Below are 24,347 nucleotides of genomic sequence, written 5' to 3' on the forward strand. Positions count from 1 at the left end.
GTGTACTGGTGTCTTTGTGTATGCTAGGCAGCAGGCTACAGTACACAGCCTGGTAGGCTGCAGGGCTCTCACCACACAGCAGCTATTGTTGGAACATCACCGCAGGCCAGGCAGGCTGGCGCTGGGAAGCTGTGGAAAGTAACTAAGTACATTTACTTAAGTACTGCACTTAAGTACAATTTGGAGGTATCTGTATTTCCAATTTCCAATACTTTTAATTCTACTCCACTACATCTCGGATCCAAATATTGTACTTTTTGAAAAGATATTGAAAACCTTTTTAGTTCCTAGTTATTTTCGGCCATTTGAACATTGCAGATCTACAAGCTCACTGTGAGCTCGTAGATCGGCTATTTTCAAAAGAACAATGAAGCCCTATTTTCAGCTATTCGAAATAAACTGATCTGCAACCTCACAACGCATCACATCGCGATGGATTGTGAGCTTGTAGATCTTCTAGAACTTGTTTTTTGTGACAAATCCTATTATATACAAATATATATGCCAGGGTCCCTCCCTGGCATGTTAATTCAACCGAGTGTACAGTACAAATGTTACCAAATGAAACCTTAGGTATTGGTTAAATTGTTATCAAGAGACATTAGAATATATTTACTGTTGACTTTTATAATTGTTTTCATATCAAGGGCATGTCTGACGCTGCTGTTTGCTGCATCACTTTTAGGCCTACTGTAATCATGCTACTGTGCGTGTGTGATGTGTGATGTGTGTGTGTATGCGTGGCTTGCGTGCGTGCGTGTGTGTAATGTCATGTCATTATTGAGCAAAACCCCAGGAGCGTGCAAGCTGCTCTTAGCTGATTAGGAGCGACAGATGGGTGGATTTCTGCAGTGGTGAGAGAGAGAGAGAGAGAGAGAGAGAGAGAATCCCATGATCCTGTGTAGAGATGACAGCATTTCTCATCTCTTCTCTCTCTCTCTCTCACATGCACACACCAAGGCACACACACACTACACACATGCAGTATGTGGAAACCAGTACTGTATGACATCCAGATTACATCCCGAAGGGGAAAATAAAAGCCACTCTAGCTATTAACCCCACAGAGGCCTGTGTGTGTGTGTGTGTGTGTGTGTGTGTGTGTGTGTGTGCTCGCGTACACTTGACTCGACACTACACTTCTCTCGCACTATTAACCCCACAGAGGCCTGTGTGTGTGTGCGTGTGCACGCGTGCGTGTGCGCGCGTGTGTGCGTGCGTGTGCGTGCGTGTGTGTGTGCTCGCGTACACTTGACTCGACACTACACTTCTCTCGCACTGACATGTGTAACTCTGAGACTTCTACAGTAACATCCTCAAAGGGTACAAATAGACCCACTTGTACAGTTGTATAGTTAACCCATTTTGGTGATAGCATTATGTTATGCTTTAGCTATTGAAAAATAGCAGATCTACAAGCTCGTAGCGCGCCACCGAGTGGCGCGCTACGAGCTTGTAGGTCTGCTATTTTTGAAAAATCAAAGAACGACTGACATAGAAACATAGCTTTTTGAGAAAACTGTCAGGATGTAGAAGACATTTTTAGAATCTGATCTCAGGTCAAAATGGTTTAAATGAACACTGAGGATTTGTACAGTGTAAGAAAGAAAGAAAGAATACTAATACTATATACCCTGTTGGCCTGAATATAAGACTACGTTTTTTTTTTCAATGGAGATATCCTAAAAAACAGGGACGTATTATAATCGGGGACTGGACTATTTGACATTCAATGGTTCTTTTTCCACAAATGAGTCCTGAAAAATGGGGGTCGTCTTATATTCGGGACAATACGGTAATCATATGGAAATTAATTCAAATGAGAAAAAGCTCTGAAAGTGCGTGAAAAGGTGACTTATGACCTTAAGGCAGACTGTGTGTCTTGTCATAGGCTATTGTACCTTTGTTTTGGATCATAATAAAGTCACGTGCAAATGCTTCGTATTGCAACAACAATGTTATTTCCAGTGGCGTGCACAGACATTTAGAGGGGCAGGTGCTCAAGGAAAAAAAAGGGCACCTTGTGCAGCGCGTGGAACCGGCCGGTTGCCTGAATAGTGTGGGATTTATAGATTCTGGGGACTAAATAATATATTAGAAGCTTTTTATTAAGAATTGATCAATGTCACCATGGTCCACATACTATACAGTGTACACTGTACAAAAAAAATAAAAAATAAAAGTTTTTTTGTTTTTTTTCAAAAGGGCACATTGCCAAAAGGGCAGGGGGTGCTCTAGCACCCCCTAGTGTCTATCTGTGCACGCCACTGGTTATTTCCCTACAGTGCATATTATATCAATGGTTTGTAACAAAATGAAATAAAAGGCACATATCTGTATTTTTGTTCAAATAGCAGTGTAGCCAAATATAACATGAAGGTATGAAACGGACTCTACAAAAAAATAGAATATATTAAAAAAATAAAAATAAAAGCCTGTGTGTTTTACATCTTCACATGACTTTAGAGAGAGTATGGACTATATGCACACGGCTGCCATCTTTCCAGCAAGGTGCTAGCAACTTCCCATAGACAGCCCATTCATCCAAACAGAAAAGTCATATCTATTGTATTAAACAACGTCAAACTCACCAACATTGCAGCTGTACGGAAAGCTTGGATTATCCTCTTTCTATCGGTGAAGTTTTTGTTTCATAAAAATCCACCGTAGACATGTTATGACTGAGCTACTTGTCAATAAATTCATTGCAGGTGATTTTTTTCAAAGTGTTGGAGTTTGGAAGTGATCGTTGTATATCACTCAATGGCCCATGCGTACCACCTGTTTTGAATTTGCACATAATGCAGGAGGCAGCAGGAGACATTGCTTTACTGATCGAGCACTTCCAAACTTAGAAAATAAATCACCTGCAAGGTATTTCTTGCCAGGAAGTAGCTCATAACATGTCTACGGTGGATTTTTATGAAACAAACACATTGCAGATAGAAAGATGATAATCCAAGCTTTTCGTACAGCTGCAATGTTGGTGAGTTTGATGTTGTTTAATACAATAACTTTTCTGTTTGGATGAATGGGCTGTCAATGGGAAGTTGCACCTAGTTAGCACCTTGCTGGCAAGATGGCAGTGCATAAGGTCAATACACATGCATCACTTTTCCATCGGGACACGCCCCTCTCATCTAGACTGAGTGGAAAAACATTGAGCAGCTTGGAGCATTGGAGTTTGGAAGCGCTCGTTGGAAATCACTCAACGGTCCTGCGTACCACCTGTTTCTAAATGTCACATGATGCTGGAGGCAGCAGGACGAGCGCTTCCCAAAACTCTGACACTACAATCACCTGGCCATGCCTGCAGGCTGGTGGATGTTTATGAATCAAACACTTTTTGCTTGCACTTTGCAAGCTTTTCGTACACCTGCAATGTTGGTGAGTTTAACATTGTTTGACTTTTCTGTTTGGATGTATGGGCTGTCAAGGCCAGAAAGTAGTTTTTTTTTTCTCCACTTAGTAGGAGTTCCCGTAAAACCTCTGTGTCCGATGATGTCACGTGCATAGATAGCCTCTATACTGGCGGGCCATAAATATAATCTTTTAGGAAGGAGGCCATGTGAAATCTGTCCTTTTTGGCCACAAGTGGCCCCCAGGCCGGGCTGGATGTTAAACATGCCTGTCCTAATCACACTCTATTTAAGCCCTGCTGTGTAGTTCTCTGCTCTCTGTCAGCTCCACTGTGTCTGCGTACAGTACATGTTCTCTGCTCACCTTACTGTATTTATATTTATATATTTATTTTTGACCAATGACTTGGCTTTGCCTGAACGTTTGTTGGGTCAGTTCACCTGGGCTTTTCTCTTCGTGTGTGTGTGTGTGTGTGTGTGTGTGTGTGTGTGTGTGTGTGTGTGTGTGTGTGTGTGTGTGTGTGTGTGTGTGTGTGTGTGTGTGTGTGTGTGTGTGTGTGTGTGTGTGTGTGTGTGTGTGTGTGTGTGTGTGTGTGTGTGTGTGTGTGCGCGTGATAGTGGGAATAGTGTTTTTCTTTTACTCAAGCTTATTAAGCTGAGTCATCATAGGAATTAAGTCAGGAATGCCACACGCATGCACACACACACCACACACACACACACACACACACACACTTGAATGCACACACGTGGCTGAGAGGATCTCTTTACCTCTGAAAAGACACATTAAATATGAAGGAGGTTACGTGACGGTATGGACCGCAGAGGGCTGTGTAATGGAGGTGTTTTAGCACCTACTGTACTGTATGTGTGCTGTACTGTACACACACGCGCGCACACACACAGCCTACATACATACAGTAATATACCGACAGGGAGAGAGAGAATCACTGTACATGTAATTACTGTAAAATACTGTATATTTTATGTTTATCTTTAGTTCAGTATAGATTCAGAATTGAATTGGACAGTAAACATGTCTGTTGATCTTTCTGTTACTGAATGTGATTGTTTTCTGGGTGTGTAACTCGTTTCGGACACGGTGTAAACCTTTAGCCACACACTGTGGACACGGCGGAGCCAGTTGTTTGGGATCTACGTGCCAATCTGGGGATTGTTTCATGAAGTTCACCCATTATGGGCGGGATCGGTCCCCAAGACGGGAACCCCTTTTGGTGTAGTTGTTGCTACACCATACATACACCATGCTATAGCAACATCATTTGTTTTTGTAATCTTTGAATACATATTTGAAGGTTTTCAGAAAACTTAGATCAGGATTTTTAGAATCGGCCATAGTCGTAAATGGTTTGGGAGTTATGTAAGGGAATATGGTGCGTGCATGCGTGCGTGTGTGTGCAGTGCGTGCATGCGTGTGTGTGTGTGTGTGTGTGTGTGTGTGTGTGTGTGTGCTTATGTGCGTGCGCACACTCGTGTGTTGACTTTGTGGTTTGTTTGGTTAAACTCTATTGGTTCTGTTCTTATTCTGCAAAGCTTTAGCTGTCATAGTGGGGAACTGTGGGGCGCCATTCATTCAGAGAACGTCCAATGGGCCGCCAATATGCCTCGGGACGCCAACCTGGCAACCTGTCTCGGCAGGCAGAAACATCCATTGTTGTGTGTTGTTGTTCTCCACCTATATCCTCTCTTCTTCTCAATAGCTCTGCTCCCCTGCATGGACGCTGTCAGGAAAGCTCTCAGAATAGTTTGTGATTAAAAAAAGATTAAGCTCCCTGCATTAAAGATTCACTGTTGCACCTGCTGATGCAGATACATGCACGCTATACTGTGCGCGAACACACACACACACACGCGCGCACACACACACGCACACACGCACACACGATTGGCTGGACAGGCCTGAGACTTGTGTTCTCACCACAGAGACCATTACACCCCCCCCCCCCCACACCCCCCCGTGCACCACCTCTCTGTAAACCATCCCTCCATCTCTCTCAGTTCAGCAGGCTGCAAAACATCTCATCTCCCAACTGATATTTATGGTGCAGTTGATTTGATTTGAATGATCCCACCAAAAATGTCCAATTTCTTTCTCTCTCACGGGCAGTACCAGAACAGTAGTCTGATACTGTTGTACTGACCAGTACAACCACAGTCTGATACTGTTGCACTGACCAGTACAACCACAGTCTTATGCTGTTGCACTGGGAGCTGACCAGTACAACCACAGTCTGATACTGTTGCACTGGGAGCTGACCAGTACAACCACAGTCTGATACTGTTGCACTGGGAGCTGACCAGTACAACCACAGTCTGATACTGTTGCACTGGGAGCTGACCAGTACAACAACAGTCTTATGCTGTTGTACTGGGAGTTGACCAGTACAACCACAGTCTTATGCTGTTGTACTGGGAGCTGACCAGTACAACCACAGTCTGATACTGTTGCACTGGGAGCTGACCAGTACAACAACAGTCTTATGCTGTTGTACTGGGAGTTGACCAGTACAACCACAGTCTTATGCTGTTGTACTGGGAGCTGACCAGTACAACAACAGTCTTATGCTGTTGTACTGGGAGCTGACCAGTACAACCACAGTCTTATGCTGTTGTACTGGGAGCTGACCAGTACAACAACAGTCTTATGCTGTTGTACTGGGAGCTGACCAGTACAACCACAGTCTTATGCTGTTGTACTGGGAGCTGACCAGTACAACCACAGTCTTATTCTGTTGCACTGGGAGCTGACCAGTACAACAACAGTCTTATGCTGTTGTACTGGGAGCTGACCAGTACAACAACAGTCTTATGCTGTTGTACTGGGAGCTGACCAGTACAACCACAGTCTTATGCTGTTGTACTGGGAGCTGACCAGTACAACCACAGTCTTATTCTGTTGCACTGGGAGCTGACCAGTACAACAACAGTCTTATGCTGTTGTACTGGGAGCTGACCAGTACAACCACAGTCTTATGCTGTTGTACTGGGAGCTGACCAGTACAACCTGCAGTCTTATGCTGTTGTACTGGGAGCTGACCAGTACAACCACAGTCTTATGCTGTTGCACTGGGAGCTGACCAGTACAACCACAGTCTTATGCTGTTGTACTGGGAGCTGACCAGTACAACCACAGTCTTATGCTGTTGTACTGGGAGCTGACCAGTACAATCTGCAGTCTTATGCTGTTGTACTGGGAGCTGACCAGTACAACAACAGTCTTATGCTGTTGTACTGGGAGCTGACCAGTACAATCTGCAGTCTTATGCTGTTGTACTGGGAGCTGACCAGTACAACAACAGTCTTATGCTGTTGTACTGGGAGCTGACCAGTACAACCACAGTCTTATGCTGTTGTACTGGGAGCTGACCAGTACAATCTGCAGTCTTATGCTGTTGTACTGGGAGCTGACCAGTACAACAACAGTCTTATGCTGTTGTACTGGGAGCTGACCAGTACAAGCACAGCTGATACTGCTGGCCACTAAGCAGTTCCACTGGAGCAGTTTGGGGTTCAGGTGTTGGGCGAGATGTCTCGCGTTGCCAGACTGTTGCCTAATGGAAGCATTTTCAAATGCTTCCATTATACAGTCTGGAGCAACGGAAGTTCTATTCATGAGTAAGCGATAAAGCGGAATTGTTTGTTGTTTTGAGGAAGCAATCTGATTGGTTGAAACAGCTTTCTAGCCGTGCTTAAACCACGATAATGGCACGGCTAATCAAAACAAAGAATTCAACCGTACGTTTCTCTCAGAGCACAGCAGACTTGGTGGCTAGGCCATCTAGTTTCTTGGGACATTTGTGGTCGTAGTGACTGTTGTATAATTGCTGTTGTATAATTGCAATATTACACAAGAGGGTGTTCTTCAATGCACGCCTGCGGTGCCGTAGGGGGAGTTCCGAAAGGTATCGCAGAAGTAAAGTAGTCGGATTTGGTGTAGTTCCAGACTCTATATACTGTAGCATTCGGAGATTGTGGAATGTTTTGTCTGGCTGAGCGAGACTAGGAGAGAGGTGACCATTCACTACCCCACCAAGATCTTACCTGCCGGTCGGCGGAATCGGGGCACTTCCCTGACCTTTAGGCCAGGTCTGTATCACAGACAACATGTCGCGATGTGAGCTTGTAGATCTGCTCTTTTGGCTGTTTTTTGAACAATTGTGCCTGAACAAACATGCACAAAATAGTGACGGCAGGTTGAAACAAGTGTGTCATTTAACTATAATTATTTCACCAGATAGAAGAACATTGACAGAATGCACTACTGTAACACATTATGTAATGAAAACGGAGTGAACCAGATGTCCCTTGTTGCCACGAGTTGTGCTTCATCATGTGGAATGTCTGAGGTTGTGTGACACTGTGCTTTTCAAAATGCCACCAAATGGAAAGGAGAGGAAAGTTTAATGAAATCTACATTTACGTTTCTTTTTACATTTTAAATTCCTTAGAATTATCATTGGCCCAGTTTAACCACTTTGAACATGGCATCCTTGCAGTGCATGCGTGGGGAGGCATGCGTTAGTCCGACATCCCGTTAGTCCGACACACGTGGCTGGTTAAGACTCACCCGCCGTGGTGCGTTTATGGTTATGGTTTGGGGTAGGGTTAGTAATGCCCGATTTTATTTTGGACGTTGGACTATAACGCAAAAACATCTTCCCAAAATAGTCCAAATATTTCCCACAATAATTGTGAGCTTACAAGCTCACAACGCATCGCGATGCTGCTTGAAGATTGTCTATTTTACTGTAGCCATTTTCATGTTCCTTTCAATGCCATTTCACAATAGCCTGCAGCCAGAGATTATGCCTATTTGGGGATCCTTGGCATGGGAAAGTTTGGGACCACTGGCGTGGCATGCTGTCAAAGATATTACACTGGCTGACAGTTCTCTCACCGCAACACCTTTTGTTACAGTATTACGGACTCTGTCTCTCTCTCGCTCTCTCTCTCTTGTGCTCATCTCTTGTATCTCCATCTCTATCTAACTCTCACTTTACATACACTCCCTTCGTGAGTGTATATAAACTATCTATTTCTGTGGTCCCCAGCTTAGCTGCTCTAAAAAAACGGCTAATTATCAAATCCCCTTAGCTCTCGCTCTTCTGTGTGTGCGTGCGCGTGGCCACGTGCGTGTGTGTCTATTTGTGCAGATAACCTTTTTGTATATAATGTGTATGATGTAGTGTAAAATGCAGTGTAGCCTACAGTGTTTAACACTGGTAGCTCACTGTGCCATCATGTGTTTCCACCAAAGGGACATTGGTGGAAAAAGTACTCGCATAAAAGTATCAATACTGTAATGTATAAATATAAATGTTTTGTTATCAAGCTCACAATGCGAGCTTGTAGATCTGCTATTTTCAAATGACCAGAATGTATACATAGGGCTGAATTGGTTTAATCAAAATCTACAAAGTAACTAAAGTTTTCAAATAAATGTAGTTGAGTAAAAAAAGTACAATATTTGCCTCTGAGATGTAGTGGAGTCGAAGTGAAAGTATTGGAAATTGGAAATACTCGAGTAATATCTCACTATATCTCAAAGTTCTACTGTACTTAGTTGCTTTCCACCACTGTCAGTTACTTTACAACACCACTGCGAAGGGAGGGCATGAGGACAGCGCTGTGGGGAGGAATTCACGAGGACACTTGGGGGTTAATGCATTAACCAGCAGGGCTTTAGTTGGATCTATGGGAGGATAATCTGCTCTGGGCGCTAAAGAGTTAAACAGAGCTGGCCGACGAGAGCCGAGCGAAACATCTCTCATCCGTCCGTCTGAAACGCTAACTTCCTTAGCAGCCACGCCACGTGGAGAGAGAGAGTGACGACATGGGATCTTTGCACTTCACTGTTCCACGACAATGTGACACACAGTATATACCAGTGTTGATTTCCTCGGCTAATACTATGACAAATTTTTTTTTTTTTTACTACCTTCAAATAAAAATAAAAACTAGACTAAGTTTATAGGAAGGGACTAGTGGACAAGAGATCCAGTATAAGTCATTTTACACTTGGTTGCTTGCTGAAAATAGCAGATCTACAAGCTCACAACCCGTCACGCTGCGACGCGCTGTGAGCTTGTAGATCGGCTATTTTCAGCAAGTGTAAAATCAGTCATCAAGGCCCGCCAAAATACATCTTAGTCGACTAAATCAACTGTAGATTTAGTCGACTAAAACTACACTAAAACATTCCAGGTGACTAAAATGGGACTAAATGGAAACTATTCAAGAGACTATGACTAAAACTAAAATCAAAATTTGCTGTCAAAATCAACACTGGTATATACTGTACGAAGATTATGGGCTATATCTTGCGCCACCCCTTAACCCTTATCCCTAAACTTATTTGCCATTTTTACTATTTAAAAAAACCTTTTTAAAATAGTTCAAATAGCTGATCTACAAGCTCACAACATGTAGATGCAGATTGGCTAGTTGAACTATTTTTAAATGATTTTTTTAAATAGTAAAAAATGGCAAATAAGTTTAGGGATAAGGGTGGCGCAAGATGGAGCCCTATTATGTCTCTGTGAAGTTGGAAAGTGTCCCGTGAAGAGGGTGATGTGTTGCTGCCCTGGGACTGAACCCTAGCCTCTCACCTGGTTAAAGGTTCACCATTAAAGGTTCAAATGGATTAACGCTCTATTTGTTTTGTTTTTTAACTTTGTTTATATTTTGATTTTCTGGTGAACAAAGTGGGTGGTGTTGGGTAAGTAAGTAATTTGTTACATTCATCATGTTACGGGTCATACAGTCCCAGGAGAGTAAGGGTTCCATATTTGAATGGTTTTCAGTCCTTCTTATAGTCCGTTCACTCCCAGTGTTTGTGGAATTTCATTTGTGACCATTTATCCTTTTAAATACTGTTGTAAATGCTGTTTTGTTTGGCTGAGCAGGCCAGCCAGATCGTTTTAGGGTGCATTAGTCTAAATACTGCACCCACAGCTACCACCACCCTACTCAACTTGAGAAGGTTTATATTGAGAAGAGGCTGCCTTGGTGATTTTGTTGTGCAAGCAGCACCACTCTAGAGACCATGGGAAGGTAATAACTAAGTTGGGACTGTGCCAATAAGGCCTGCGTTGGATTGACAGTCCAAGATAGAAGGAGCTCTTTGTGTGGTGGAGCACTAACCATCGCTCCAACATGGCTCAGTCAGGACTGACCATGTCGTGTAATACGCTTATGGCTTCATGTGTCAAGATTATTAACGCAATAACATAAACTAAAATTGGCTCAGCTCAGTTACTGCGCGGCAAAATCTATAGAATGTTTGCTGTGTGCGGTGCATGCCATGACCCACGGGGTGACGAGAAGGGTATACTATTTATGATAGAATAGGAACTACTTTTTCCACAGTGAGCCAGCCAGTGTACTTTTTTTATGAGATGAAAAAGGCGGAAGTTTAGAGAGACATGAAACACGGCATCCTGTAGTTGAACCCTGTTGGACACTGCAGTAAAACAATCAGATTGTTAAGTGGGCACAGCTGAGTCGTACTCTTCTCAGCTGCACTACGTAAGGCAAACACTAGCCTCGTCCTCTCCACACAGTGACTCTCACATTCTTCCCTCCGGCCGACAGTTTTAAAACACCAAGGTTGTTTGCACCGTTTGCTTGATGTGCAATGCACAAATGCTCGGGACGTTATTTAGATAGATAGCATGTTGTTTAGACAGATGCTAGGTTTGATGTTTACCGGGTATCCTGGTTACAGCGCAGCACTTTTGTTTTCTTTGCGCTCTGTTGTTTACTTGACCTGTTGTTAGCGGTTGACTAGATAGGGTTCATGCCACGTGCGCACTCTGATATTACACTTTAAAGTCACAGAACATTATGCTGCTAAATGCCTACATTAGAATTAGATATAGCTAGATATAGCTTGCCATCAGATATCCTTGCCATCAGTGTGTGCAGTGGTGGCTCAGGGGTAGAGTGTCCGGATGGAAATAAAACTGCAAGGTTGCCAGTTCAAACCCGGGCTCCCTCAGTGAGTGTCGAAGCAGTGAGTGTCAGCCATCAGTGTATGAATGTGTGGGTGAATGTAATGCACAATCTATGTAAAGTGGCTTGGATAAAGGCGCTATATATAAATGCACCATTTACCATCAGGCAGAAAACATAGTCATACCTCCAAATATTAACCTGTTTTGGGTAAAGTAGCAAATAGATTTGCTATTTTTGCTACTTGAGTCCTGAAAAGTAGCCCTTTTGGATATAGCATATACATGCTATGAATGAATGATATCCCACCTTTTGAAGAATATATTGAAGAATATAAGATTATAAATAAGAAAAGGAGTGACAGACTTTCACAAAACAGTGATGTGACAATGAAGATGAATCTGATTCTTAGAACCCCCCTGAGCACATTTACTTACTAAACTATGTCCAGTTTTCCCATTTTCCACTTTCTCTCACGTTCCCCCTGTAGTGCATGTGTACCCCTAGGGGTACAGGACACGTACCCCCATTTGAGAACCATGCACTGATTTATAGACTACAGAAATGACCCTCTATTTTGGTGTTTTCGCTGTTTGTTTTGTTAGCCCAAAAGCATTCCCGTCTGCAGGACGCCAAGATTCAATGAGAGTGCTTTGTATTTCTACAGGTAAACAGCAGCGCACCGCTCCATTGGCTGATAACTCCTGGTAGAAAGGGAAATGATTGGTTTATTACAGTGGGTTTTCAACCAGTGGTCCAGGCACCACCAGTGGTCCTTGAGGGGGTTCCAGGTGGTCCCCATGCAGCTAAATGATGGAGAGTTGGTAACCAAATGGACCCTTTATAGATCTTTAGTTAAATTGTTGTTAAACATCTGCATTACTTAATTTACAAGAAGTCTACACAATTAGAAAATGTACTGTAGAAGAATTGTTATTTTGATCAATGTTTGCCTGGTACCAACTTCAATACAGCAGCGGACAAACTCTTTTGGGTCTGAGAGGTCATCAAATCGTGGCCCGTGGCTCAAATGCCAAAGGAATAATGGATCTTGATATGAAAAGGGTTGAAAACCACTGGTTTATTAGATTTTTTTTGTATAATTGTATAATATAAATGTATAATTATTTATTTTGTTTGTCCTATATTGCATGTAATGTTTCTGTGTTACCTTAACTAGTGGCACCAATTACACACCGCAAAGGCCCGGAGCTACTTGTGATGTCATGGGTTCGGGTCCAGTGAACTCTGTTCCATTTATTCCCCCCCCCCCCCCTCCTCCCCCCACCCCGGTCTTCCTCTCCACCTTCTCTGTTTCCAGTTAGTCTTCATTGTGCATTACAGTAAAAGCAAAAAAATAAATAAATAAAAGCCTTAGAATAAACAGAATCAAACAAAATGTAGACCTTAAAAGGACTTGGTCGATTGTCCAGTTGACTGCAGCGCATGTAAAGTAAAGCCTGCGATATAGTGAGCTTAATTTCCTTCTGGGGACAACTGAATCAATATAGGCTATTAGAAAACCTGATTAATTCCTTGTCTTCCCGGAAAAGCCACCAGCTATACTGTAGGATCCAACCAACACCAGAGACAGAGTGACTCACTTAGAGTTGTTGGTGGTATCCTGCAAAAAAAGATCTCCAATTTTCTGGGGTTTGAATTAAATTACTAGTTTTTTTGTTTGTTTTTGAGTGACCTGCAAACCACTCCAACAACCAGCTTTTTGAGTGGTGCAAACCACTCCAACAACCAGCTTTGTCTGTATGTTCGTGTACCTGTCCACTCAAAAAAGGAGCATGGTTGCTATGGTTAGTGTGTGACGTCACTGCACCACTCAGTTCACACGGGTGTGATTTTTTTAATATAATTCATGGTAAAAAATAACAAAAAGTTAAATACAAACATAATAAACAGCTAACTACATTAAATATATGAAGCCAAATATATATAATTATAAGTTGTTAACCAGCTTGGTAAAAGCTGATAAAAAGGCTTGATGGAAATACAGGAGAACTCAGTCTAAAAACTGGATTGGTTGCTATAAAGTTATTTTGTATGGTTTCTCTGAGCCTTTATTTGACAGGTACAGTGGCGAGAGACAGGAAACACGAGGGCAGTGCTGGAAGAATTACACAATTGTTTACTTTTGTAGAAATACTCTGTCACAATTACTCACAAGTAAAAGTCAGGAATTCAAAATTTACTTGAGTAAAAGTCTAGTCCAGTTTTTACTTGTTGTCAGTATATTTAGTCTTAGTTTTAGTCATCATAGCTTAGTTTTCATTTAGTTTTTGTTTAGTCTTCGTCAGTGAAAAAGGGTAATGGACTAAATCAACACTGTTGTGCTGTCAGTATGTAATTGTAAGCCATGTGAATTGAAAGCTTTTACTTCTTCATTCAAAGAACATTTTATTTATCCTTTCATTATTAGTAGTGATTCTTTCATTATTCTGTCGCTGATGACATGAACACCCAGAGAATTCTGAATATGTCCAACCTGGCTGTGTATAGGGTAAACTAAAGGTTTGAATATGTCCAACCTGGCTGTGTATAGGGTAAAGGTTTGAATATGTCCAACCTGGCTGTGTATAGGGTAAAGGTTTGAATATGTCCAACCTGGCTGTGTATAGGGTAAAGGTTTGAATATGTCCAACCTGGCTGTGTATAGGGTAAAGGTTTGAATATGTCCAACCTGGCTGTGTATAGGGTAAAGGTTTGAATATGTCCAACCTGGCTGTGTATAGGGTAAAGGTTTGAATATGTCCAACCTGGCTGTGTATAGGGTAAAGGTTTGAATATGTCCAACCTGGCTGTGTATAGGGTAAAGGTTTGAATATGTCCAACCTGGCTGTGTATAGGGTAAAGGTTTGAATATGTCCAACCTGGCTGTGTATAGGGTAAAGGTTTGAATATGTCCAACCTGGCTGTGTATAGGGTAAAGGTTTGAATATGTCCAACCTGGCTGTGTATAGGGTAAAGGTTTGAATATGTCCAACCTGGCTGTGTATAGGGTAAAGGTTTGAATATGTCCAACCTGGCTGTGTATAGGGTAAAGGTTTGAATATGTCCAACCTGGCTGTGTATAGGGTAAAGGTTTGAATATGTCCAACCTGGCTGTGTATAGGGTAAAGGTTTGAATATGTCCAACCTGGCTGTGTATAGGGTAAAGGTTTGAATATGTCCAACCTGGCTGTGTATAGGGTAAAGGTTTGAATATGTCCAACCTGGCTGTGTATAGGGTAAAGGTTTGAATATGTCCAACCTGGCTGTGTATAGGGTAAAGGTTTGAATATGTCCAACCTGGCTGTGTATAGGGTAAAGGTTTGAATATGTCCAACCTGGCTGTGTATAGGGTAAAGGTTTGAATATGTCCAACCTGGCTGTGTATAGGGTAAAGGTTTGAATATGTCCAACCTGGCTGTGTATAGGGTAAAGGTTTGAATATGTCCAACCTGGCTGTGTATAGGGTAAAGGTTTGAATATGTCCAACCTGGCTGTGTATAGGGTAAAGGTTTGAATATGTCCAACCTGGCTGTGTATAGGGTAAAGGTTTGAATATGTCCAACCTGGCTGTGTATAGGGTAAAGGTTTGAATATGTCCAACCTGGCTGTGTATAGGGTAAAGGTTTGAATATGTCCAACATGGCTGTGTATAGGGTAAAGGTTTGAATATGTCCAACCTGGCTGTGTATAGGGTAAAGGTTTGAATATGTCCAACATGGCTGTGTATAGGGTAAAGGTTTGAATATGTCCAACCTGGCTGTGTATAGGGTAAAGGTTTGAATATGTCCAACCTGGCTGTGTATAGGGTAAAGGTTTGAATATGTCCAACATGGCTGTGTATAGGGTAAAGGTTTGAATATGTCCAACCTGGCTGTGTATAGGGTAAAGGTTTGAATATGTCCAACATGGCTGTGTATAGGGTAAAGGTTTGAATATGTCCAACCTGGCTGTGTATAGGGTAAAGGTTTGAATATGTCCAACATGGCTGTGTATAGGGTAAAGGTTTGAATATGTCCAACCTGGCTGTGTATAGGGTAAAGGTTTGAATATGTCCAACCTGGCTGTGTATAGGGTAAAGGTTTGAATATGTCCAACCTGGCTGTGTATAGGGTAAAAGGTTTGTGCATAGGCCTGCTGTAAATCCATGCATGTGGTGTGGTGTGGCAACTGGCAAGCCAGCTGAGCTGGCTTGCCGGTCTGTACTTTTTCCGGTCTGTGCCCAGGCTTGTGTGCGCGTCTCACACTGCCAGACACAGCAACAGTACTGTAGCAATCATTAGGAAACACACAACTGTGTTTATTCACTAAACCTTTAAGAAGATTGGTGCCGTTTGGGCAGTGTGTGTGTGTGTGTGCGTGCGTGCATGCATGCACACATGTGTGTGTGTGTGTGTGAGCGTATTAAGCACGTGAGGTTTACGCTTCATCATCTGCTGTATTTGCACACACGCACGTGGCCTGTGTATCATAGAGGGAGCTAGGGAGAGAGGAAACAGGGAGATCGAGGTAATGGGGAGAAAAAGAAGGATGGAAGGAGGTAGGGCCCGCACACCATTCTTTTGGTAAAGAATTACTTTATTGAATTAAACGACAACGTTTCGAACTTAACCCATTTAGTCCTGAGTTAAAAAACATTCACTTTGAAAGAATATATATTCAAAGATTTGCGCCACATTTTTACGTTTTTTTCAAAAATAGCAGACCTACAAGCTCGTAGCGCGCCACTCGGTGGCGCGCTATGAGCTTGTAGATCTGATATTTTTCAATAGCTAAATTATAACATAATGTTTAAAACACCAAAAGGGGTTCCCGCCCAAAATGGGTTTTTAATAGATCTTTGTCAGGTCAGTATACAGATGCACACAGGTTTCATCACTTTTATCCATTCCCCTTATCCATGTATGCTGACCTGACGAAGATCTATTAAGATCGAAATGTTGTCGTTTAATTCAATAAAGTAATTCTTTACCAAAAGAATGGTGTGCGGGCCCCTATACCTCCTTCCATAATTGCCTTATTGGCCCTGCACCCACTGTCGAGGTGCGTGTAAATAAGTATGCCCGAGAAAAAGGATAAAATGGAAAAGGTCTTGCGAGCGAATATAAGTCAGAGGAGGAGGCAGAGTAAGTACAACAGAGAGGACAGAGACAGTGTGGAGAGTTTCATCGAGGCGGGTAGGTGGAAAAATGGAGGAAAAACGGGCGAGGAAGAGAAGCGACTGCACGCTCCAGCGCATGCTAACTCATGCAGACACAATGCGATGCTTCTGTGATGCGCTCTCTTTAGGCGGTACAGCTGAACACAGCCAGGCTATAATGAACTATTTGAACCACATCACCTACTGCCGCGCATGCGTGTGTGCATGCATGCACACACACACGCAGTGGTGGAAAAAAAGTACTCAGATGTTTTACTTAAGTAAAAGTGTCAATAAATACTGCAATGTGAAATACAGCTGTTGCAAGTAAAAGTCAGGAATTATAAGTTGACTTAAGTACAAAACTATTGGCATCAATGCAGAATGCTTAAATTCAAATGGCTGATATGTATATAGGGCTGAAGTGGGTAATCTACAGAATACGTAGTAACTAAAGTTTTCAAATAAATGTAGTGGAGTAAAAGTATTGAAATACTCAAAGTACAGTACTCACATACTTAGTTACTTTCCACCACTGCACGCACGCACACACACACACACAGACTATAAATATACAAGTCACTGAAACTGGCATTACAATTGCCCTGCACCTCGGGTGGTCATGTGCATTTGAATACCATTGTTGTGCATTTCATTTCCAATGATCTTTCAGACAACTTGGAGGCCGGCACCTATTGACTCCCACAAATAACACATGCTGCGAGCAAATCTAACCATTTAGTGAAAAGGATGTTAAAATGACCGTTCGGTGGATTAAATTGGAGGAATCAACAAGTCTCTCTTCCTGAGAGGCATACTATCTATTCTACTTTCACCAGCAAAACTTAAATGAAACTGCAGCAATTAGCAGTTCAATATTAAATATAATATATCGGAATCGCTGCATCTTCGTTGCTTCTTCGCCTGGAAAGGAGCCATGGTGGTTCGGGCATCTGTTTAGTATGCCTCTCGACTGGGCCATGGCTCAGTGGTCCAGGCACCTTGGCTGGTAATCCAGTCTGGCAGTGTGCCGCGGGTTCGACAGCCTACTGTCTGTCCCTCCATAAAAATATAAAATAAAGGCAAAAAGCCACAAAAAAACATTTAGTATGCCTCCCCTATAGGGAGGTCGTCGAGGCACGTCCCACTGGGAGGAGACCCCGGGGCAGACCAAGGATGAGATGGAGGGATCACATTGACTCACTGGCCTTGGAACGCCTCGGGATCCCCCAGGAGGAAGTCACTAATGTTGCTCTGGAGATGGAAGTCTGGAGCTCTCTGGTGGAGCTGTTTCCCCCGCGACCCGACTATGGATAAGCGGTTGAAGATGAAGAGATGGATGGATATCGGAATCGGGCCGATATGACACTGGAAATATCCAGAGATCGGATATCGGTCATAATTTCAATATCGTGCATGTTTAAGTTTTGAGATTTTTGTATTCCATAAAGTAAAAACGTAGTGCCATGAAAGTCAGATGAACACATGCATAACAAGTTAACAACCATACATATAGAGAGCAGATAATCATGTTACAACATGATTTATTCATTGCACCTCACCACCAGCACGGGGACATTATATCTTTAGTTGATGTGACCCAAATGTGCTTGTTTATCAATGTTTTATTTACAATGGAAAGTCCAGAGGTGAGTCACCGAGGATAATATACATATATATGTTTTATTTGTTCCTGTGTATGATCTATAGATTTAAATCAGTGGTTTTCAAAGTTTGTCATCCACGCCACCCCTGAATTACATTGTTACTTGGTAGCACCATATGTGACCAGATTTGACTGAGGGGCTGCCACTGGATCTTTTTGTAATTTTCGTTTTTCATTTCATATGCAAGCAGGGAATAGCTTAAAATTGACATTGGTTGTTCAGTGTTTGACCCAACAGTTTTGAAGATATGTCTTACAGCTCTGACATTTATTTCAGACATGCTCTATTAACTCATTTTGGATAAAACATAAATACATTCAGTTTTTCTGCACAATGGCAGCCCCTCAGTCACATCTGGTCAATTATATTCATGTCATATTACAGTTGGCCAGAACCTTGAGGTTCCAACTTCCCAGTTCGATCCCCTGAACCCCTAGTTGCTCCCGATGTGCAAACCTTGCATGGTTTCCTCAACCATCGGTATGTGAATGAAATGCACAAGAACGCACAAGAAGAATGTGAAGTGCTTTGGATAAAGGAACCATTTACCATTTATTACGGTTCGTAAACAAATATGTAAATCGTCCCCCTAAGATACAGTGGGCAGTATTATGCGTGTCTTAAGTACCAGGTCTTATTACTTGGAGGCGTGATCAATGCCATTTGGCTATTCTGAGTGGCCAAACAGCATTGACCTCCAGGTCTTAAGTTAAAGGAGAATTCCATGCTAGAAGTCTTTCTTACCTTTCGTACCTTTCTTTGTAGTCGTTACGTCCCCACCAAAGTGGCCCAGGTGTTTTTTTGTGCAAAAACTCCTTATTGGCTATTTCCCCTACCATAAGCCCTCAATGAATTACATTGAATTGAATGGGGCTATGGGGTGTTGTGCTGATTCGCTTATTTCCATCGAAATAAGTAGTAAAGTGTGCCGCTTGGGATATTATTTACATTATGAAGAGAGGATATATACAAAAAAATTATAATTTTGAGCGATGGAAATAAGCGAATTAGCACAACACCCCATAGCCCCATTCAATTCCCATTCAATTCAATGCAATTCATTTAGGGCTTATGGTAGGGGAAATAGCCAATAAGGAGCTTTTGCACAAAATAACACCTGGACCTCTTTGGTGGGGACGTCACGTAACAAAGAACGGTAAGAAAGCCTTTTAGTATGGAATTCTCCTTTAAGTAATAAGACCTGGTACTTAGGAACACGCATAATACTGCCCATAATGACATGAGGAGAACTTGAGATAATAGTAGTTTCTATTACGACAGATTGAAAATAACAAATTGACATTTAACTACTTGAACCTCAGCATGCATCCCTCCCTATTCTGGTGGGGAACATTCACCAAACATTGGCTATTTGGCAAGGACTCCGAGGAGGTTTGGTGGTCTGTCTTACAAGAAGTATAGAGGGGTTTAAGTGGTTAAACTGAAGCGATATGGATAGATTCCAAATATGATCAAAGTATTCCGCGGCACCCCATGGGGTGGACTTTCGTCACGGCACCTTAGGGCACACTTTGAGAAACCCTCAGCCATCCAGCCAGCCACACAGACATAGCCTGGCTAATAAGCCAGACTAATATCACACAACACTGTCGCGGTATATCAGTCTGGGCTGGCTCCACTTGGATTTCATTTCCCGGGGAACATTTTCTCTTTGACGCAATTGGTCAGAGCTACTGTCAGTCAAAAGTCTCAAGCATTGAACGTCACTGTACCAAAGCCCGCCTATATTGCATACCGTGTCCCGATTGGTCCGACCTGTTCTCTGCTGTAGGAAAGAGGCGTGCTACTGAGCCTCGCCAGACCGTAATCCGCTGGTAGGCAACTTTTTTTTGCCAACGGCTGATTCGGTCTGGTTTATTAACCAGGCTAACACAGACAGACAGACACTTGTGTGCATGCCGCCTGCGATGCATGCCCACAAACACATGTATGCACGCAGACAGAATAACTCCTTCCTACCTGTATAGTTGTTGGTGGGGCTCTGCGTCTGCACGTCTGTCTGGGTTTCCGTCTGCAGGTCCGGCTGCAGCCCTACAGCCGTGCTGTTCCAGTCGTCCCCGAACGCCGCCGTGCTCCGGAGTTCCTCGAGGTCGGGGGTCTCGGTGGACGACGCTCTAGCCAGGACCACCAGGGCACAGGCCAGGGGCCACAGCGACATCTGCGGGTGGTGCCGCCAGGCGGGGCCCCGCCGGATGCAGGGCTGTGTCACCAAACCATTACACATTGAAGTTGACGATTAATTGTCGTCAGACTCGTCACACAAATGATAATCGCGATTAACTATTTCATTGTGTTTGTGCCGTTGAACATTGGAACATTATGAATAAAGAATACACTTCTGTTTGCTTCACAAAATAACTGAAATATACAAAAAAAATTGAATGGTGCAACCACTCCATTACGGAGCTATGTGTGTCTGCGTTTGTGTATAGCGTTTGGTTGGTTTTCACAACCAAGTGTCACTGTTGCGCAGCCACACACACACACACACACACACACACACTGACGGGTAAGGGAATAATAATAACGGGTAAGGGCTAGTATATTATAATTGTGACAGTCAGGCCTACCTGGACGAGGAGTCTCACTTTCCAATACATGGTGGCAGGCGGGAAGGAAGGAAGGAAGGAAGGGAGAAAAGGCTTTGTGAGGAAAAGGAGACGGAGGAGAAGATCAGGAGTCCTCACGCTGGATGTCAGGACTCCCCTCCATGCGGACCCGTCACCCGACCCATGCAGGACTGTCTCACCAGCAGGAATCACTCACAACCAGGATGGACTTTAACACCAAACTTTGAAGAGTCCTCACTCAGTTTCCCCTTCTGCTCGTCTCTCTCGCTCTCTCTTCCACTCCTCCTCTCCTCTTCTCTCCTCCCTCTCTTCTCCTCCTCTTTTCTCCTCGCCTCTCCTCCTCTTCTCTCCTCTTCTCCTCTCCTCTGTGTTGCTCTCCTCTCTTCACTCCCTCTGTGAACGGAGAACAGCCTCTGTGCTGCTGCTCAGTGCGCTGTCATGCTGAGAGAGAGGGAGAGAGAGAGAGAGAGTGTGTGTGTGTGTGATCACAACCCCCTGTAATCTGCTTTTGCCTGTGCTTTTTGCTACCTGCCTTGTTTGCTGTTCTCTCTCTCCCTCCTCTCTCTCTCTCTCTCTCTCTCTGCTTGCTCAGTTGTGCTCTCCTCTCTCTCTCTCTCTCTCTCTCTCTCTCTCTCTCTCATGCATAGACCACGTTTCCCTCTTTCTCTTGTGTTGCTGCCCTGTCATTCTCATCTCTCTCTCTCTCTCTCTCATCCCCAGCTGAGCTGAGCTAGCTCTTGCGTAACACCCCTTATGTTACTGAGCTGAGGTGGAAATCTTGAAGCCTTCAGTTAAGACATGATATTTCAACTATGGGTATTCCTCCTGATATTCCTTGGTGCTTTCACTCACGTTCATTCACTTTCAACCACCCCCCCCTCCCTATCTATCTAAAAGCATTAAATGTTTCTTTCTTTCAATCTCCCACTCTATCTCTTGCCTTTCTTTCTGTGATCACTTTTCTATTTCTCACTTTTTCATCACTTTCCCACAATCTCTACCTCATTTCTTCACGCACGCACGTACACGCACGCACGCATGCGCACACGCGTGCACACACACACACACACACACACACACACACACACACACACACACACACACACACACGCACACGCACTCACCCTCTCTCTTTCTCTCTCTCTCTCTCCTATTTTAGGGCCCTATATCTATTATTCATGTTTTAACATGGACATTCTGACCAAAGAGCTATCCAAGATAGGCTTTATCATATTACACAGACATCCAGCTTTAACCCCCCCCCCCCCCCCCCCACACACACACACACACACACACACACACACAGATTAAACTAAACAATGCATACAGTATAGTTATTATGGATAATATTTAAGATTGTACATTGAACCAGTATTCAGACCTATTTGGATTACATGCAATGTAATAATTACAAGTAATAACAGATGAATAGCAACACTTTGACTCCCTGTCAAAGTGCAAGGCATACGTCGCTGTCACAGACCATCCTACAGGGGACAGTAGAAGGGAAGCGGAGAAGAGGCAGGCAGAGAAAGTCTAGCTGGATGGACAGCATCAAGGAATGGACTGGCTGCAGCTTCCAGAACCCTGCTACGCACAGCTGATGACCGAGAGCGCTGGAGATCCCTGACTGCCCAAGCATCCACCATGACACCCCTACGGCCCCCTAGCCTAGGCCATGCATGAGTGAGTGAGTGACTCCCTGTCAGTAATACTCAATACCCGTTAAGCCACATTTTATTACTGACTCCCGTCCCGAGTTCCTACTGCCTTATGCTCACAGAATATTGCCTCCCTCCCTAAACCAGGGGTGCCCACGCTTTTTGGACTTGAGAGCTACTTTCAAAATGACCAGCTCAACAAGATGAGACCCAGCCCCAACGCCTGCCGACTCGTGCTGAGTGGGTTCAACCACGGTGCTTCTTTCTTATTGGTTGACGCCTGGTCAAAGTTCACCAACGTTGAACTCTAAGCTTCAGAAGCGTTGGAACTGAGCCACGCGTGTCAACGCTGTCAACGCCACGGAAAACCCTTTGCTCACAATGGAAGAAACTCCGCCCCTTTGCTCCCAGACAATGGAAGAAACCCCTCCCCTTTTCTCCCAGAGGATGGATGAAACCCCTCCCCTTTGCTCCCAGACAATGGATGAAACCCCTCCCCTTTGCTCCCAGACAATGGAAGAAACTCCTCCACTTTGCTCCCAGAGGATGGAAGACGTGAACGGGGAAGCTGAAGCTCCTCCTGACTCGTTAAGCATAGCCCTTAGTTAATCCCCAGGCAGGCAGCGCAGCTGGTTGGGAAAATCTGTGTGCTGGGATCAAGGAATCAGCCAGATAATCCTCCTCCTCCCTGTCCGAGCAACCACTGCTGAGGTGCCCCTGACCTGCTCCTGAGCAGAGCACTTTGACTTGGTCAGCAGCAGTGGTGGAAAGTAACTAATTACGCAGGAAAAACATGACTTTGTTTTTACCAAGCTATACTGTAGCTTCTAGTTAGCAAAAAAGAATGAAGAAAAAAGTGCTTTCCGCAGTTTTGAAAACGCATGTCGTTTTTGTTCCTGGTGTCAAGAGCTGAGTACGGTTTCCTTGAAATTATAAGCCATTTATTTCCTTGAAATGACTCAAGTATACTGCACAGTTTTGAGGTATTTGTACATAAAAATGTCAGTACTTCTACATTCCACTACATCTCGGATCCAAATATTGTACTTTTACTCCACTACATTTATTTGAAAACTTTAGTTACTAGTTAGTTTGTAGATTTTGAAGTGGCAATTAATACCACTTCATTTTGGCCATTCGAAAATAGCCGATCTACAAGCTCACAAGCCCAGGCTGTGGCATAGTAATGGTCCAGGCACCTATGGGCTCCAATTGTCAGAAAACAATATAGGGTCTCTCTCTCTCTCGTGTGTGTAAATGGTAAATGGTAAATGGTGCATTTATATAGCGCCTTTATCCAAGGCGCTTTACATAGATTGTGCATTACATTCACCCATTCACACACACATTCATACACCGATGGCAGCGGAAACCATGCAAGGTACCAACTAGCACATCGGGAGCAATTAGGGGTTCAGTGTCTTGCTCAAGGACACTTCGACAGTAACTCTGGGGGAGCCCGGGTTCGAACTGGCAACCTTGCGGTTCCCATCCAGGCACTCTACCCCTGAGCCACCGCGTGTGTGTGTGTGTGTGTGTGTGTGTGTGTGTGTGTGTGTGTGTGTGTGTGTGTGTGTGTGTGTGTGTGTGTGTGTGTGTGTGTGTGTGTGTGTGTGTGTGTGTGTGTGTGTGTGTGTGTGTGTGTGTGTGTGTGTGTGTGTGTGTGTGTGTGTGTGTGTGTGTGTGTGTGTGTATACAGAATACATATAAATATTTAACATAATACATTTCACGAGCTGGCTGAAATGTATCGAAATTAAGTCGGCTCCAAGTTAAAAGCAATATTAATTTACAATGTTGAATGCTCATTGTTGCTCAGTGCAACAATTCTCCTATAGCACTACCTTGTGGTGAAAACGAGTTGCTGCAACTCAAGGTGCTTATCCTCTAGTGAAATTTCAAAATAAAAATAAAACCCTCAACGCGCTTTTCTTTACCGCATTCACGCATTGCAC

At 43.5% G+C, this 24,347-nt stretch overlaps 1 protein-coding gene and 1 long non-coding RNA gene across 2 annotated transcripts in view; both read right to left on the reverse strand.

The window, feature by feature from the left end:
* LOC306916124 overlaps positions 1-24,347 on the reverse strand; it is a 68,728-nt gene that overhangs the window by 9,178 nt on the left and 35,203 nt on the right. The gene's annotated exons all lie outside the window — the stretch shown is intronic.
* LOC306916289 (uncharacterized protein) overlaps positions 1-24,347 on the reverse strand; it is a gene marked incomplete at both ends in the record, with an annotated part of 32,177 nt that overhangs the window by 6,744 nt on the left and 1,086 nt on the right. Inside the window, one exon of the mRNA XM_079494123.1 lies at positions 20,121-20,361. Coding sequence (XP_079350249.1) covers positions 20,121-20,361 — 241 coding nt within the window. The remainder of the gene's footprint in view (positions 1-20,120; positions 20,362-24,347) is intronic.

Source organism: Electrona antarctica (genome assembly GCF_951216825.1).
Source record: "Electrona antarctica genome assembly, chromosome: 23".
Taxonomy (NCBI): Eukaryota; Metazoa; Chordata; class Actinopteri; order Myctophiformes; family Myctophidae; genus Electrona; species Electrona antarctica.